The following is a 17567-nucleotide window of genomic DNA, read 5'->3' as shown; positions in this document are numbered from 1 at the left end:
AGGGGGGGGTGGGGGGGGGGGCGCGGAGCCGGGCTCCGGGCCGGCCGGGCTCCGCGCCTGTCAAACCCCTCATTGTTCGCAGCTGATGTCACTCGCAGTTGTGAGCGGCCGCCTCTCCCGGGGACAATGTGGGACTGAGCGGCCCAGCCGCCGCGCCGCCGCTGCCGCCGCCGCCGCCGCCGCCGCCGCCGCAGGACAGCCCCAGCGAGGTAGGGCGCGGGCCGGGCGGGGCACCGCGGGCCGCGAAGTTTGGGGGTTCGGCCGGGGGGGGCGGGGAGCCCGCGCCGGAGTCTACAGGCCGGGGTCCCGGTTTGGGATACTGGGAGACTGAGAGGAACGCTTCCCTGTCCCACACGGGCCCAGGCCTGCACAGGTGGGGGGCGCTGCTCTGCCCAAGGAGCCCCCAGCAGCAGGGAGGGCCTTCCTGGACCCGAGACCCCAGATTTGAGGCCCACATCCCACCTGCTCTTTCTGTTCTTTGGACCTGCTTTTCTCTCGACCTCCTGCCGTGGGTTCTGGTTCTGCTCCATCTCTATCCCCATCAGCCATTCCCCTGCAGTTCCTGGCTCAGCACACACCCCTTCCCATTCTCTGCAGTCCTTGGTTGGGGTGAGGGGGGGGGAGCAGGCAGACAAACCTCCAGACCAGGGGTGTGTGGAGATGACAGTTGGGGACTCAGAGTGGTCCCTTAGGCTCTGTGACTCTTCAGCCCCTCAGCTCTGACCTAGCTTCTAGCTGAAGTCCTGGGGGGCAGGGGGTGTCTCTGGATACTCACTTCAGCCTGGCCCTCATGCCTGCCTGGCCAGGAGAGGGAGATGCCCACCTCCTCACTTCCCTATCCCAGGCCCGCCATCTTGAGACCTGTGGCACCCAGTGCTCCGCCCGGCTCCAGCACCCTGGGGAGTGGTCTTCAAGGGGATGCACCCAGGGCCAGCTGCATTCCCTCCTCCCAGAATGTGGGCTCTTGGTCCCCTCCAAACCCACAATGTTTACCTTCATGCTGGACCAACAGGGCATGTGTCCCTAAGGGCCCTCCTTCTCCTACAAAGAGCCCTTAGACCCCAGGGACTCTCCAGGAGCTTAAATCTTAGCTCTAGCCTTCACTCTTTCCTGGGGTTACCCTCATTCCTTCAGGGCCAGCACCTGGGACCCTACTTTTCCCATCTGAAGGTCCCCTACTCCCTCAGGGCCCTGCAGTCCCGTCAACCTCCAAAGCACCCCCATCCCGGCCCCCACCCCCCAGCCTTCATCAGCATGCAGGCTCAGGCTGCCCAAACACAAGGGGATTGTTCTTCTTGCATGCTCAGGGTGGGGGGCTGGGAGCAGGCGGCCCACACACCCTGGCAGGCCCAGGCCACAGGGAGGCTGGCTTTGCCCCGCCCTGTGTCCCCAGACAGGCTCTGTCCACCCTCCCTGCTCCCATCCCTGCCCCCCTCCCCTCCAGCTTCCATCACCATTGCCCCATGGCATTGACCTCTTGAGAAAAGAGCTCTGAGCCACACAGGTGGACCCCTGTTCTCCCAGCTCCGCCAGTTGCCTTTCATGTAGCCTTATAAACAAGCACCTCCCTCTCTGGGCCTCCGGTTCTGACTTTGTGAAACCCGTGCCACTCCCCAGCTCTTCCTCCAGCCTCGCTTCCACATGGGGAAACCCATTCTGGGCCCCTAGGAGTCTCAAAGCACTGCACAAATCCCCTACCCCAGTGACATGACCGCAGAGCCCCTAGACCCAAAGAAACAGCAGGAGCAGGGGCTGGGGGTACTGAGGAATGGGAACTGGGAATTCTGTCCCAGCAGATCCTGGATCTCCCATGTGGCTGGTCCCCCATGCCCTGGATCTTCTCTCACCATCCTTTCTGCTTTCCTGGGACCCTCAGGCCCATTTCAGGTCCCTAACGCCTCCAGGCCCTTCTCTCTACACACAGAGCGTGGTTCTGGCTCCCGCCCTCCTAGAGGAACTCCTACCCTCCTGGATAATAGAAAGATAGGCTTGAAAAATGCCTGTTAGGGCTCCTTTGAGCTGAGCTGGGGCACAGAGGCCTGAGTGATTATATCTGACTTGGAAGGCTGGGAAGACTTCACAGAGGAGGTGGCATTTGAGAAGGATTTTGACAGAGGAGGATGGGCATTTCAAGCTGGGATGAGCCGGGGCAAAGGCCCAGAGGCCTGGAGGAACTAGACGTGTTTTGCAGCCTGGTGTGTAGGGGGGAAGGGGTAGAAATGAGACAAGAGAAACTGACAGGAGCCAGATCATGAGGGACCTTGAGTGCCTGTCTGTGGTGATCAAGCTTTATTCCTTGGGTACTGGGGAGCCAAAGATGGCTGTTAAGAGGCAGAATGATCTGTCTCCAGCATGGAAAATCGAAGCTAGAGACCTTTTTCAAGTTGGGTGAGGCAGTGAGGGGATGGGTACCAGTCAGTGGGTGGGGACACAACCAAGAAGTTGTGTCCTTTCTCTTGGAGTGCAGTCTGGCCTGGGCCTGCCTCAGTTTCCCTTGGCTGTAAGGACTCTTGAGGGGTTGCTGAATGATGCTCTAAGGAGACTGTGGCATTTCTGGCACCAGCCAACTTGTCAGCGCTTCCCTTTACTGCTTCGCACTGAGTCTGTAGGACAGCCTTGGGCCGGGAAACCAGAGGGTGGAACTCATGGACCCCACGCTGCTCCCCGAAGGCCTCTCCTCCCCGCCGACTCTCCCAAGAGGTGGCATGAATCCTGGGAGGCTATAAGGCTGAGAGGCTGGGTGCATGGGTCGGAGGATACTAGGGCACTTCTTGTGGAGGCCTGGGTAATCAGGAAGGGGGCGTACACCCAGAGAAGGGAGCAGGCAGCGGAGTTCAGGATCCTTCAGTGCTGATCTCCCCATGCCCAGTGTCCACCTCCTGCCACACCCTGCTTCGTCTGATGTCCTGAGCCATTCCCCAGCATCACTGGGTGTGGCCTGCATGGCTGCTTTTGGATTAGGAGTAGGAGGCTGCTAGGTTGGAGCCTGATGGTGCTAAGGGGGATGTCGGGGGATATGAGGTGGGGGATGAACTTGGAGACCATCCCCCGCCACCTTCTCCCTACCCCAGGTGGGTCTATAAGGCCTGGTTGGTCCAGAAGCTGGCTAGCAGAGCCAAGGGAATCCCCCAAGAGGCGGGCCAGTCCACTTGAGTTGCCTAGCCCCAGGAGCCCTCTCCTCCCCCGGATTGTTCTTGCTCCAGAACAAAGCCAGGGTGGACACTTGATCCCTGCATGTGGGGGGGAGCTGGCTAAGCCCCCGGCCCTTTGATTGGGCAGCTGTCATGAGAGAGAGAGACAGCTGGGGGGGAGGGGCAGGAAGGGGCAGCCGCCATCGCTTACACAGCTGTCACCCCCCCTCCCCACCCCCTCCAGCCTAAGTGGCAGGAAGCCAGGGACAGAAGGAGTGGGCACTGGGTCTGGGGAGGGGGCCTAGGGAGCAGGAGGGAACACCAGAGGTCAGAGGCGGAGGCCTGGTCTGAGCTTGGTGTGTTCTGCCAGGGAGCCCTGCTGACCAGAGGGGGCTGGGCACCCCCAGAGGTGAGCTGGAGGTCAGTGTGGCATGACGTGTGGCTGCCGTGTGGGTGGCCCAGCGGGGACCCAGCGCCCACCAGCAGATGATTCCCTGAGAACTCTGGTGAGGGGAGGAGGGGAGCCAGCATGCCGAATAGGGCTACTTGTTCTTAGGGTCCCTAGGAGAATAATTTGGGAGACCTGTGTCAGGAACTCCTGTTCTCTCCTAAAAACAGGGGAGATCTTGAGGGTCCTTCAGAGCAGGAAGGACACAGAGGGACCAGCACCAGCACACACACCCTCTCCCCTCCAGTCCCACACATACACATAAATAGCACAGGCGGGTAAACTGAGGTCCAGGTCAGAGGAAGGCCTGGCCAAGGTCACCATGAAATTCGGGGCATTGGGCTCTGCTGCAGACCCAGGTATCTTATTCAGGGCAGGAACTCTAGTTCTGGCCACATTCTAGCCCCTTTGCCCTTTTCTCCTTGAGGCTTACGACCCCAAAGGCGATGGGGAAATGGTATGGGGACAGTGTCAGATCTCCCACTGGTTACTACTCCAGAGGAGCTCGTGAGCCTCAGAATATTCTGGAGATTAAGACCATGGCTTTGGGCAAGTTGTCAGTCCTTTCCAAACATGACCCCCACGTACTAGCCAGGCAGGGGTCTTAGGAACTACTAAAGCCTGTTCCCCACCTTTGAAGAACCTCCCTCCAGGAAGAGGATTGACAGACCCAGATGGAACAGCCAGAAAGGGGAGATAGATGAGGCCTGTGGTAGAGAGCCCCATGCTAGCAGGTAGGACCATGCTGGTCCCACCATTGCCCACCTCTCTGTGACCTTGGGCAGGTTAGAGACCCTCTGTTGGCATCAGGTTCCCTTCTGTTTGGTGAATTCATCTGTTCAGCTAACCATTATGTTCGGAACACCTTCTCCCGTCTGGCTCTTAGCCTGAGCTCTGGGGACACAAGGAGAAGGTGGCGGCCTTGGCTGCTGCTCTAAGGGGCTCCCGGGCTTGGCTGTCCAGGGGGACAGAAACTAAGCACGTCATCACAAGTGCTTTGCTGGAAGAAGTGCGTGCAGCTGGGGGAATGTTTGCAAGGGCAGCCAGCATGAGGTTGGCCAGGATGCTCACAGAGCCCAGTCCCTGTATCCACTGTTGACCTCTGACCTCTGGAGAGCCTCTGGACAGTACTCAAGCAGAGGGAGGAGCAGGTGCTGGGGATACAAGTTACCTAGGGCTTGAGGGAACAGCGTTGTCACCCAATGGTACAGATGAAGGAACAGGCTTCATGTCATACAGTGGCTTCCTTGGACTTCCTGAGAAAGCCAGGCTGGGAACACCCCCTTCCTACTTCATGCCCAAGCTCTGGCTAGCAAGGGGGTCCCAAAGAGGGGACTGGACAGTGCTCCACACCCTTGACCTTCATTTCAGGAGAGGGCAGGGGGCTGAAGAAGAAGGTGCCCAGAGGTCTCCAGAGTGCTCTAGGCAGGCACACGCATCCTTGGCTCCCACGCCCTCCTGGGCAGAAGGAATTTGCAGGATTAGGGCTTGGCCTTGGCTTAGTTTTGGCACCAGTTGGTCCCACTCCGTTTTCTTCCTTGGGTTCTGGTCCCCTCATTAGCTCCCATCAAAGCTGAGCCTTGGTGGGAGACAGCCACTGGAGGAGAGGGATTTCCAAGCAGGATTAAGGTTCAGGATTAAGTTGGGGCATGAAAAGGGGTCGGGTAGGGAGGGCTGGCGGCTGGGTTAATCCCAGAAGCTAATCTCTGTCTCCTCCTTCCTCTGTCAGTTAACGGCCTTGACATTTCCCAGCCCCCAAATCCCTTTCTTACCCATCACCCAGTCCCTAGGGGAAGCATTCTCTCCATTTCATAGGTGAGGAAATTGAGACCAGGAGCCAGTGGCCTTGTTTCTGGTACAGTGGAAAGTGTTCCAGGCTGGGAATGTGGCCACTTCTTACCTCTGCAGCCAGCGGGAGAGCAGCCCTGTGCAGACTGCTGGTCTCCTGACACCACGCCCCCTCGCCCCTATGTGCTGAATGAACCCTGCTCACAGCTGTCTGCAGGGATCTTCTGCTTTAGTGACCAGCCCCACAGACCTGGGGCTCCCCGCCCTTGTGCCCCCCTCCCCACAAGCCTTTGCCAGGCAAGGGGAAGGCTGGGGCAAGAGGACACTTCTAGAACCTTGTTCTTTTCACTTCTACCCTCCTTTCAAGGCCTCCCCATGGCTCCCCATGGCTGCTCCAGCCTCCTGGCTAGCTGCAACCCCGTGTTCTTGTGGGGAGGGGTGCTGTGGGGGGAAGGCTGTGGTCCCTGGATGCAAGTGCTTCTTATTTGAATTAACTTTTCAAACTTAATCATGCTTTCAAGGCCCAGTTCCAGGGGCCTCCTCTTCTAAGAGGTCAGAGAGGAGTCCCCACCCCAGACTCCCATAGGTCTCCAGGTTAATTCTTTCTTCCAATGTACATGGGGAAAGGGAAGGAGGGAAGGAGACCCATGGTGACTGGCTGCCTCCCACATATGTGTTCAGCTTGTTCTAATTCTCATGACTCTCTTGGGGTAGGACCTGGTAGTCTCTTCTTGTGGACGGGGCGGGGTGGGGGGGGGGGAAGCGGAGCCTCGGGAGGGTAAAATGAGTTGTCCAGGGTCACACAGCAAGTGAGTGGCACACAAGGGTATCAATCAGGGTGACACTTGAAACTGGGGGTCTGCGCTGTCTCCCTTCTGTGGGAATTTGGTCAGTCTGACACTGAGGTCCCCATGTAAAGGCAGGGGACCCAAAAGAGATGGGAGCTCCCCTCTAATCCCTCTTCCACTGCCCCCCCCCCCGCCAGAGCAGAGCCGCCAGGCACCGTGGACGCACTCCTAGGCCGCTGTGGCCCCAGCCCCGCTTGACAGGATGAGCAGCTCAGATGCGGGGCTGGAGGAGGAGCCAGAGCTCAGCATCACCCTCACCCTGCGGATGCTGATGCACGGGAAGGTGAGTGGGGGCGGGGCCCGACAAGGCAGGGCAGGCCAGGAATGTGAGCTCCTGTGTCCTGTCTCGGCTAGATTCCCCATCCTGGTGGCCCGGGCTGGGCCTGGGGCACCACTCCCCCCTGACTATGCTCTTGTCTTGTTTGCAGGAGGTTGGCAGCATAATCGGGAAGGTAGGTGCTCAGTTCTATTCTGTGCGGACCTCCACCTGAGGCCCCAGTGACCGCTGGGGCTAAGAGTCATTCTGTATTTTTTCTCCCACAGAAAGGAGAGACTGTAAAGCGAATTCGGGAGCAGGTGAGGCTGGAGTTTGGGAGAGCTGCCCAGGGCATCTGGTTTGGAGGGGAGGGGAGATACCTGCCCCACCTTTTTCCCTGCCCTCCACCATTTGGGATGACCAATGAGTGCCCTTGGAAGGTAGCTGTTTCCAGTGGTGGGCTGGGGCCTGGTGGGGTGGCAGGCAGACAGGTTCCCCGCAAGGAAGTGGAGAAGGAGCCCCACCGCCTGGCGTTGTGTGTCCCCGCAGAGCAGCGCCCGGATCACCATCTCTGAGGGCTCCTGCCCCGAGCGCATCACCACCATCACAGGGTCTACAGCAGCTGTCTTCCATGCAGTCTCCATGATCGCCTTCAAGCTGGATGAGGTCTGTGGCTGGCTGGGCTGGGAGGCTGGGAGTGATTCCCTGGACCGGGGCGCCACACAGGGGCTGCAGGTGGCAGGGAAGGCCAAACCCAGGGTGGGCTAGGTTCCTTCATTAGGGTAGGACCTAGGGATGGCTTCTCCCCTTCACACCACAGCAGGCAGGTTCTCCATGGGAGGGGGAGCAGCAGGGGCATGGAGAGCCAAACCACGGTCTTCCTGCCCAGGACCTTTGTGCCGCTCCCGCAAATGGTGGGAATGTCTCCAGGCCTCCGGTGACCCTGCGCCTCGTCATTCCTGCAAGCCAGTGTGGCTCACTGATTGGCAAGGCTGGCACCAAGATCAAGGAGATCCGAGAAGTGAGGAGAAGGGGGATACCACCCTCAGGGAGTCCTACCCTTCCCCGGACTTACGGCTTCCTGTCCCCTGGGGAGCTCAAAGCCTGGGCAGCCCTGGCCTGGATTATGAGGGTAGCCAGAAGTGGTCCCTGTTCTCTGCTTGTAGACCACGGGGGCCCAGGTACAGGTGGCAGGAGACCTGCTCCCCAACTCTACAGAGCGTGCTGTCACCGTGTCCGGGGTGCCTGATGCCATCATCCTGTGTGTGCGCCAGATCTGCGCTGTTATCCTGGAGGTGCTTCCTTGGTGCAGGGAGAGGGGACGGGGATGGGCCTGCCATCCTGCCTTGTCAGGCTCCCTAACCTTATACCTGTGGCACCAGCTGGAGGCCAGGCTGGGCTTCAGGGATGGACTAGGAGCTCCAGAATGTTGGGATGCATTTACCTGGGGGTCATAGTGAAGGCCTTGGGAACATAGGGCCCTTGGGGAGGTCAGAGGGGCCAGGGAAGGGCCTGATAGGGCCTCCCCCTTTTGTGCCTTCCAGTCCCCACCCAAAGGAGCTACTATCCCATATCATCCGAGCCTGTCCTTAGGTACCGTCCTTCTCTCTGCCAACCAGGTGAGGTGGGACAGTAGGATGGGAAGGAAGCATTCCTGGAGAAGGGGGTTGAAGTGGGGGAGGGATGGAAGAAGGACTTGGGGGCTGGCAGGGGGGGAGGAGTGATTGGCCAAATTGCTCTGACTTGTCACAGTCACCCTCTTTCCCCCACTTTGTCCTCACAGGGCTTTTCCGTCCAGGGTCAGTATGGGGCTGTGACCCCCGCTGAGGTGAGTAACCATAGCCCCAGGGACCCCTTCCGAAACCAGGCTTCCTCTGACTCCTGACCCTCTTCTTTGGCACAGGTCACCAAGCTCCAGCAGCTTTCAGGCCATGCAGTCCCCTTTGCCTCCCCCAGCATGGTGCCAGGTGAGTGGCCCTGCAGAAGGAGGCAGGGGCAACCCCACTGGGAGTGTACGTGGGGAGGCAGGAAAGGCCCAGCGCCATGTCCAATCCCTCTTCTCCTCCCTCCTAGGACTGGATCCCAGCACACAGACCAGTTCACAGGAGTTCTTGGTTCCCAATGACGTGAGCAGAGGATGGGGTGGTTTGTGGGGGTGGTTCCTGGGGTCTAGGCCTGGCCCAGGGTTGAATTCCACTCTCCCCGCAGCTGATTGGCTGCGTGATCGGGCGCCAGGGCAGCAAGATCAGTGAGATCCGACAGATGTCAGGGGCACATATCAAGATCGGGAACCAAGCGGAAGGTGCTGGCGAGAGGCACGTGACCATCACTGGTTCCCCTGTCTCCATCGCCCTGGCCCAGTACCTCATCACTGCCTGGTGAGTGTGGGGTGGGAGTGGTCCAGGTCACAGGGCTCAAGTGCCTGTAAAAGGCACGATGGGGGTGGGGAGAGCTGATCTCCCTTCTCTGTCTCTGTCTGGGTACATCCTCTGTCTCCCCGAACCCTCGCCTTACCCACTCCATGTGGCCCCAACTTCTCCTCCACATCTGTCCCTTGTGTCCTCTTTTCCCTTGTCCCTGTCTCTTTCCCCCGGGTTTCAACCTCCCCCATCTCCCCTCACTGAGTACCATACCTGCTTATCACTACTCTTCTGCCATTCCCATCCTCCCCTCAATATCCCCTCACCATGTCATTATTCTTGATTCCTCTTTGCCTCTCATCTAATCTGCCCCATATTTACCCTTACTGCCCCTCTCTTACCTCCACTGTTCCCTTCATCTCCCCCCATATCCCTCTTTCCAGTCTAGAAACGGCCAAGTCTACCTCTGGGGGGACGCCCGGCTCAGCCCCCACAGACCTGCCTGCCCCCTTCTCGCCGCCCCTGACGGCCCTGCCCACAGCTCCCCCAGGCCTGCTGGGCACACCCTATGCCATCTCCCTCTCCAACTTCATCGGCCTCAAGCCTGTGCCCTTCTTGGCTCTGCCACCTGCCTCCCCAGGGCCGCCGCCGGGCTTGGCGGCCTACACTGCCAAGATGGCAGCAGCCAATGGGAGCAAGAAAGCTGAGCGGCAGAAATTCTCCCCCTACTGAGGCCGACTGAGGCACAGGCGCAGGGGCAGGCAGGACCACCGGTAGGGGGCTGCCTCTGCACCCTCCCTGCCCAAGGAGACTCCACCCTGGGGTCCCAAATGCCACTAATGCCCAGACGCATGGATGCACCCCTCCACCCAGCCTGGGTCTGTGGGAGTTCCTCCTCTTGGAGTGAGAGCAGTTTCTGGCCCAGGGTCCGGGAGCCGCAGCCGCCCCAGGGTATGGGGCTCCACCCCCTGTAGCTCTATGCTTGGATGCAGGGAGCATCCTTAGTGCCCCCACTTCAGAGGGTCACTCATGCACTCCCCATCCCTTAGGGCTTCCCAGCCTACTGGCCCCCCTGTGGGGATCAGGGAGGAGGGCCGGGGGTGGGGGTGGCTGGGGGCCATGCTTCTCTCCCCACCTCCCTGTAGATTCCTGCTGCTTCCACTGATACCCTTTTGACTGGAATGGACTGGCTGGGCTTGGCAGAGGGCAACCCAAAGAGGGGACCCTGCCAGGCAGCTGGGGGAGTGGCATGGAGGCAGGGGCCGAATTCTCAGCAGCAGACACTCTGTACAGTTTTTTCAATCCCTGTTTTTGAATAAATATTCTCAGAGACCAGGAAGCTGTGAAACATTGTGGGTGTTGGCAAAACTCCAGAGAATGGGTGTAGCCGAGTCCCTGGAGGACCCCATCTGTGAATTCACCATTGGGTCTTGGCCCCTTCCACATGCCAGTTCTGGGGCTTCCCTGTCCTGTTGTCCAGCCTCCTGCCTCTGGCACCGCACTGATCCAGTTGCCTTCTGGGCATTTCAGAGGCTGACAGAGGTGTTCCAGTATCTTTGTCCCACCTCTTCCTGGTGCAGATGTTGGGGAAGTCCTTCTGAGTGTCTCTCCACTGGTTCCTCCTGCTGTGGCTGTTACCTAGATCTTGCCCTGCTTGGTCCATACCTTTGGCTGTAAGCCCTTAGGGTCCTCTTCTCGGTTCAGCCCACCTCCTCTCCTTCCTTGGGCTGGGGACTATCCATGAGTGTCCAAACCACCTAAGCTGAAGGAGCCCTTAGAGACAGTCCAGGATACAGATGGGAACACGCGTCTGGCTAAGGGAGGTCTGTATACAAGACTCTGCAGAGTAGGGATCCAGAACCCAGGATTCCTATCTCCCAGAAGCCTCTTGGTAGGCTGCAGGCCCCCTTTCCCGGGTTCCAGAGCCAGGAATCCAGGCAGGACACCTGCCCGGAACTGTGTAGGAGGTTGGATGGGCTCCTGATACCACCATCCTTTCTCCAGTCTCAGCTCAGCATGGGAGACCGATCTCCTCTCAGGTGGCCCCTGGCATGCTCAGGCTCTCCCCTCTTGGCAAATCTGGGGCTTGTTCTGGTGCTTCGGAAGGGCCCAGGGCAGGGCTCTGTGACCTGCCCGGGAGGTGCTGCAGAAGCGCCCGCAGGTGCCAGGTCCGCGGAGCGCAGGCCCTCGGGGGCCCAGGCAGTGCCTGACGGGCGAGGCGACCTAGTGCCCTGCGCACGGGGCGCTGCAGCAGGCCATACAGAAAGGGGTGAGCCGCGAAGGCCGAGTAGGCCACCCAGGTGACGGGCGCCTCGGCCACTGCAGCCTGCGCGGCGGGCGCCAGGCACGCACAGCCGTAAGGCAGCCAGCAGGCTGCAAACTGGCCCACGGCCAGCGCCGGGGCCAGGGCGGCTTTGCCCCCAGGCAGGCGAGGCCGGAGCGGCGGCAGGATGGAGAGGCGACTATCCAGAGAGTCGGAGCGCGGCCGGGAGAAGCGCGCGGGCCGCGGGGGCCGCAGGGCCGCGCGGCGCGCCACGAGAAAGATGCCACTGTAGGCGCCGAGCAGCAGGAGGGCGGGCAGCGCGAAGGCCAGCAGCGCCCAGAGCGGCCGGAAGGGCGCGAGGCCGCCCGCTAGGACCGAGCAGCGCGCGGGGGCCGGGGGCGGCGCGGGCGGCGGCCCGAGCAGGGAGAGCGCGCCCAGCAGCCCCGCGGCGGCCCACACAGCGGTGAGCACCAGGCCGGGCGGAGGCCGCGCGCCGGGCCGCAGCGGGTGCACTATGAGGCGGTAGCGCGCCAGGCCGAGCGCCGCCACCCCGAGCGTGCAGGCGGGCAATAGCGCCGCGGAGAGGAAGCGCGCCGCGCGGCACGGTGCGGGGCCCAGGCGCACGCGGCCCAGCCCGGGCGGCGGCGCGGCCAGCAGGCCCAGCGGCATGATGGAGGCGGCCGCCAGCAGGTCCACGACGCACAGGTGCACCAGGTAGAGCGCGTCGCGCAGTCCCGGCGTGCGCAGCACCACGACCAGCAGCGCGCCGTTGCCCAGCAGGGCTGCTGCCTCCACGACGGCCGCCAGGATCAACCCCACTGAGCCTGCGATTTCTGAGGTGTTCAGCCCTGTGGTGTTGGCCATTCGAGCGCTCAGGCTTCACCCCGTGCTGGGTTGCAGAGAGGGAAACGGAGCATCTGCCCTCCCCCCTTCCCATCACCTGTCCCTTGCTCCTCTGGCCCTTCGCCTCGGAGGCAGCCGCCGCGCTGGCTCCGTTGCCCAGGCTGCCATCCTCTCACAGGGGCTTGGCTGGCCCCATGGAGAGGTGCAAGGCTGGGACTTCAGCTCTCTCCTCTGTCCCGGCAACTCAGTCTCTGCTGGAGATGGTACTGGCTGACACTCTGCTGTTGCCCTTTAGAGACACACAGAGCTGGCAAGGGAGGGGCAGGGCCTGGCACCAGCCCCCTGGGTCCTAGCAGCTGCCAGCTGCTGGTGGGAGGCTGTGCTGTGGAAGTGCTTCGGGTGCCTCTGGAGGGGGGCCCAGAGCAGGCACAGGCTGGAGTCTAGTCTGAGGACATCAGAATGTGGGCTTTGGAGTCTGCCCCACCCTGCTCTGTCTTTCCCTGGGGTGGGAAGTAGCCCCCCACATGCTCTCCCCTCTCATCTCCATCAGTGGGAGTAATCAGATCATTCAGCCTTTGTCCTGAGGGGAAACTGAGGTACCAGCGAGACAAGTGCTGAAGCAGGGAGGGCTCCAGGAGGGCTAGTTGTCTCAGAGAGGAAATTAGGTAAGGTGAGGGGAAAAAAAAAATCATAGGCCTTGACGCATAGTAGGCTCTCAACCCGGATTAGCTTGGCACAGAATAGGTGCTTCAAGATACCGTGTAGAGTTAATGAAAGTAGGCTTTGGGGAAACAGCTGTTTTCTATTTTGTTAAAGATTTTATTGATTTATTTGCTAGAGAGCTGGAACACAAGCGGGGGGCGGGGGGCAGTGAGGGTCAGAGGCAGAGGGAGAAGCAGATTCCCCGCTGAGCAGGGAGCCTGTCATGGGGTTCCATCCCAGGACCCCGGGATCATGGCCAGGGTCCTGGGATAGACAGACGTTTAACTGACTGAACCACCCAGGCAGCCCACAGTTTTTGTTTTAATTGATGTATGGTTGACATACAATATTACAGATAACTTTGGGTGTACAACATAGTGATTCGACAATTCTATACATTACAAAATGCCCACCATGCTACGTGTAGTTAACCATCTCAAACTGCTGTTTTTTTAATGTCTTGCTGAGTACTTTTTATCTATCTACCTACCTATCTATCTATCTAAAGTGGGCTCTATAACCAACATGGGGCTTGAACCCATAATCCTGAGGACAAGAATCACATGCTCTACCTACTGAACCAGTCAGGTGCCCCTTGACTGCTGTGTTTTGTTTGGTATTCTTTTTGCTGTTAGCAAACCAGTCCCCTTCTGCTAGGAGCACCCTGAGTTTTCTTTAGGAAACCACCCACCCCAACGCTCAGAGCTTATGATTTGGGTGGGCAAGATCCCTACCCTCCGTTCTCCTGATAAGGCACAGAACCCAGTCCTGGGCAGTCCGTGTACGACATCCTCCACAGCCAATGTGGTTGGCTCAGGGAAAGCCATGTGACTCCAATGGGGCATATGCTCGGTGAAGTCACCCAGTCTCTTGTCAACACCCCACCTATACCCTGATGGCTTGGCTTGTATCTGAAGCTCCTTTCTCTCCCCAGGCTCTCCATCGTCTCCCTTAGTACTTTGACTATCGGGCCCCGTAAATGTCCCATGTCCAAAACAGAACCATGACTCTTGAGCCCTCCCCAACGTGCTCCTGGCGGTCTCCCCCAGCTCAGCAAACTCCATCTCAGAAGTTTTTACGGATGCCTCCCTTCCCCCAGGCCCCACACCCAATCCATCAGTATCTGTGAATCCGGTCACGTCGCTCTACCACAACTCCCATGGTCCCAGCCACCAGCACCTCACACTGACCCACTTCAGCATCCTCCCAACTGGTCTCCTGGCCTCTGCTTCTGCACCTTGTTCTGATCATTTGCCTGTTTGTCCCCAGACCCTTCCCCAGTCTTCCCCAGTGCTCCGCCTTCCAGGGAACTGTACTTCCCAGGTTCCTTTGCCATTGGTTTTTGGGCATATTCAGCCAATAGAAGTTACCAGCGGAAGACTGGAAGGTGGAAGGAGGGAGGAAGCCAAGGTATTCTCCCTCTCATGCTCAGCCTGGGGCTCTGGGTCTACCTCTGCGGAGGACAGCCTCTCTTTCCTTCGGGCAGCCCCCTCTGTGGCTAGGGGTCTGCAGGGAGACCCAGGCCTCTGCACAGTGGAATACCATTGCCTTCCGTTATCCTTCTAGCCCAAGGGTGGTAGCAGCTAATCTTTGCTAATCTTTGGCTCATCCCATCATCCCCTTTGATAGCTCAGTTTCTCTCCTCTATCAGATTCCCCTTGTCTGGAATCCCGAGGGTGATTTCAGCTTTGCTCACCAGATTTTTAAAAAATATGTATTTTATTTAAATTCAGTTAATTAACATATGGTGTGTTATTAACTTCAGAGGTAGAGTTCAATGATTCATCATTTGCATGTAACACTCAGTGCTCATTACATCACGTGCCCTCCTCCATGCCCATCAACCAGCTACCCCATCCCCCACCCACCTCCCCACTGACTGGATCTTGACTGACACACCCTCCAGTCCACTCTCCACAGAGTAGCTAAAGTGGTTCCCTCTAAAAACAAATCCTTTCGTGTCATGACCCTGCTGTCATCCCTCTAAGAACTTCCCATCATCAGATTAGACTCTCAGCTCCTCGGTGCTCAGGTGGCCTTCTCTCCACCCCTCTGACCTCATAGTCCTTGCTGACCGTACTTCCAAGCCATAGCAGTCATCTTGCTGGTCCTCCAGTAGATCAAACTGGTCTCCCCTTCAGGATCTTCCCATGTGTGCTGTTTCCTCTGTCAGAACACGCTTCCCTCAGATCTGTCCGGGACTTGTTGGTCCCTCACCTAATTCAGGGTGCTGCTTGAGAGAGGAGGCCATTGGGGACCATCTTTCCTAAAATGCCCCCACCTTCCCATCACTAATTCCTTACCTTGCTTTCTTTTTCTTCGGGGCACTTTCCCCACTCAGTGAATTTCTGCTCTCTGCACATGCTTGTTTAGAGCCTGCTGTCCCTGCCTGTAGGTGCCCGAGAGCCGGGATTTTGTCTTTGGGCCCCTAGAACCCACCCCGGGCACACGATCAGCATTGTACAGAGCTAGGTGGTAGCCACCAGGGCATGGGCCTCCAGATTTGACTCATTTCCTGCCGGAATTTGAAGGGCCTGGTCCAATTCTCCATTATTCAGATGAGAAAGCTGGTGCCCAGAGAGGTAAGGAATGTGTCCCAGATCACACAGCTGAGTTGTACCTGGAACCCAGGTCACTTGCTTCCTGGGCTATGTCTACACAGGCACCATTTCTGTGCTTGGCCACAACTTAAATGTGGGCTTTCGTCTCTAGGAGGTGAAGCTGGATTTCTGAGGTCTTAGTTCAGAATAAGGGGAAATCCAATGCCTTCCCATTTTCCTCTTCTCTCTGCCCAGCTGGGCTTGCAGACCTGGGACAGTGCCTGAGCCCCCGGGGCCTGGGGAGGGCTCAGCAGGACCAAGTGGGAATAGCAAATGAGAAGAATTGACTGGGGGAAGGCGATAGGGAGGGATGGAGACTATGGTAGGGTGGAGAGTTCACACTCCCTCTGAAGTATTCCAACTAAGTTAAAAACGGGGGCGATAATAGGACATTTTGTAGCTTTTGTTTTTTGGCTTTTTGCTTTTGTTTTGTTTTGGTGTTTTGTTGTTGTCATCATTGTTGTTGTTTTGTTCTAATTTGCACAAAGAAATGCGGGAAGGATTAAAAAAAAAAAAAAGAAATGTGGGAAGGATAAACCGGAAACTACAGCAGGTGGGTGGGAATGGAGTGAAAGGCTAGAGAAGGACACTCTTGTGAGCACACGTTTCTGTCCGAAAGATTAGACTTTCTGGAACTATGTCAATGTTCTATGTATTGAAAAAAACCCATCAAAGAAGACGAGGAAAACCCCCTAAGAGTTAATTATAAACAGAAACAAATGAACCTCCCTATATTTCAAGTGTAGAGCAACCATACTGAAGAGAAATAAATGGCCCATCCAAGTAACATTTGAACTTGTGCCCAAACTGCGCCGTTGACCATTGACCTTCAGCTTAAAAGATAAGTCTTAAGAAAGATTCAGTACATCATGAGCTCAGCTTATAAACTTCGGTTTTCACAATGGTATGGATGTAGCAATTCCGAAACTCCTTTGTGTGTGGGATTAAGCAGTAAGTAAATATAATTAAGGTTGATGGAAACCAAGGTTGTTCCTGTGACAGAAAGGAGGCATTTTAAGTATACATTTGGGGGAGAATGGAAGAACTCTGTGTTGGACTGGAATTGGAGAAATAGACATGGATAGATGTGTTCCTTTATTTACATATACGTATTTCCTAGCTCTCTTTGCTATAAGGCCTTGAAAGCAATGACACCGCAGTACCAAGGAACGTACCTACTGTCCAAATCTTGGATGTTAAATACCATTTCCTGCTCTAGGGAACCAGGGCTCCTTGGAGAAATGGCTGATTTCAGGTTTGCATGAGATGAGCCTGGAACATTTTGTGATGCCAGAAAGGAAGGAAGTGCTCAAAAAATGATGTAGATATGAGAGTCAGCGCAAAAAACCTTCTGCTGGCAAAATCTGGGAGATTTTGAAGATCAGAATAATTACAGTAATGGATTATAACCCATTGCATAAGAATCCACAAGTCCATATGGGTAATGAAGAAAGGGGATAGTGATTAATGAATATAAAAGAGATGAGGGAGTTAGGTAACTACCGTTTGCAACCATCTTAGCAAAAATTGATTTAAGTCGTCTATTTCAGTTAAAAATCATCGATGGATATTAAAGCCAATGGGTGAAAATCCAGGAAGGACGGGGCACTTACATCTCAAAATATTTTCCCACGGTTTACGGATTCATTACAAACAGGAAAAACGGTTGACTTTCAGGTGGAGACAGCTGGTGGATGCCACGAGAGATCGAAATTAACACCACCGGGGCACCTGGGTGGCTCAGTGGGTTAAGCCACTGCCTTCGGCTCAGGTCATGATCTCAGAGTCCTGGGATCGAGCCCCATATCGGGCTTTCTGCTCAGCAGGGAGCCTGCTTCCTCCTCTCTCTCTGCCTGCCTCTCTGCCTGCTTGTGATCTCTCTCTGTAAAAAAAAAAAAAAAAACCTTAAAAAAAAAAAAAAAAGAAAGAAATTAACACCACCGAGAATGGGACTTGTCCCCGTGGGTATAATGCCCCAAAGACACATCACGTAGGTCACATTCCTGCCCAAAATGCAATGCGCGAAACTGACCATGACCAAACACCAGACAAACCCAAATCTCGAGATATTCTCTACAACTAGTCTGTCCCCTCTCGTATCAAGAATGTCAAAGTTATGAAGGGAAAAGAAGGGCCAAGAATGGTTTTAGACTGAAGGAGACACAAGAGGCATGACAACTAAGTGCAGTGTGTGATCCCAGATGGGACCTGGATCTGCTCTCTAGCACCCGTACCCCCATTTGGGGATAGGGTTACCTGGGAGAGGGTGGCTGGCGTGCCTGTCATGATTGTAGAGTGGTACCACTTGGCTATATGCCAAACTTGTTA

General features: G+C 57.0%; 2 protein-coding genes across 3 annotated transcripts; one reads left to right on the top strand and one right to left on the bottom strand.

The window, feature by feature from the left end:
• The first annotated feature begins 45 nt into the window (after positions 1 to 45).
• On the top strand, positions 46 to 16962 carry LOC111143879 (poly(rC) binding protein 4). 2 transcript variants are annotated; one of them, XM_022497894.1, is made up of 13 exons: positions 46 to 209; positions 6353 to 6498; positions 6644 to 6667; positions 6759 to 6791; positions 7021 to 7137; positions 7361 to 7492; positions 7638 to 7766; positions 8016 to 8090; positions 8255 to 8299; positions 8375 to 8438; positions 8545 to 8597; positions 8680 to 8849; positions 16917 to 16962. In XM_022497894.1, the coding sequence occupies exons 2-13, from the start codon at positions 6418 to 6420 to the stop codon at positions 16954 to 16956; spliced, it is 963 nt and encodes a 320-aa protein (XP_022353602.1). In that variant the 5' UTR covers positions 46 to 209; positions 6353 to 6417; the 3' UTR covers positions 16957 to 16962. The 2 variants fall into 2 exon arrangements, with proteins under 2 accessions (XP_022353602.1, XP_022353600.1); XM_022497892.1 differs by lacking the exon at positions 16917 to 16962 and adding an exon at positions 9275 to 10170.
• Positions 10867 to 11958, bottom strand: LOC111143880 (G protein-coupled receptor 62). The gene has a single exon (XM_022497895.1). The coding sequence runs from the start codon at positions 11956 to 11958 to the stop codon at positions 10867 to 10869; it is 1092 nt and encodes a 363-aa protein (XP_022353603.1).
• Positions 16963 to 17567: the final 605 nt, after the last annotated feature.

The sequence above is a fragment of the Enhydra lutris genome, unplaced genomic scaffold (genome assembly GCF_002288905.1).
Source record: "Enhydra lutris kenyoni isolate GAN:26980312 unplaced genomic scaffold, ASM228890v2 scaffoldscaffold10, whole genome shotgun sequence".
NCBI lineage: Eukaryota > Metazoa > Chordata > Mammalia > Carnivora > Mustelidae > Enhydra > Enhydra lutris.
The sequence above is the reverse complement of the archived record's forward strand: the minus strand, read 5'-3'. Positions and strand labels throughout refer to the sequence as shown.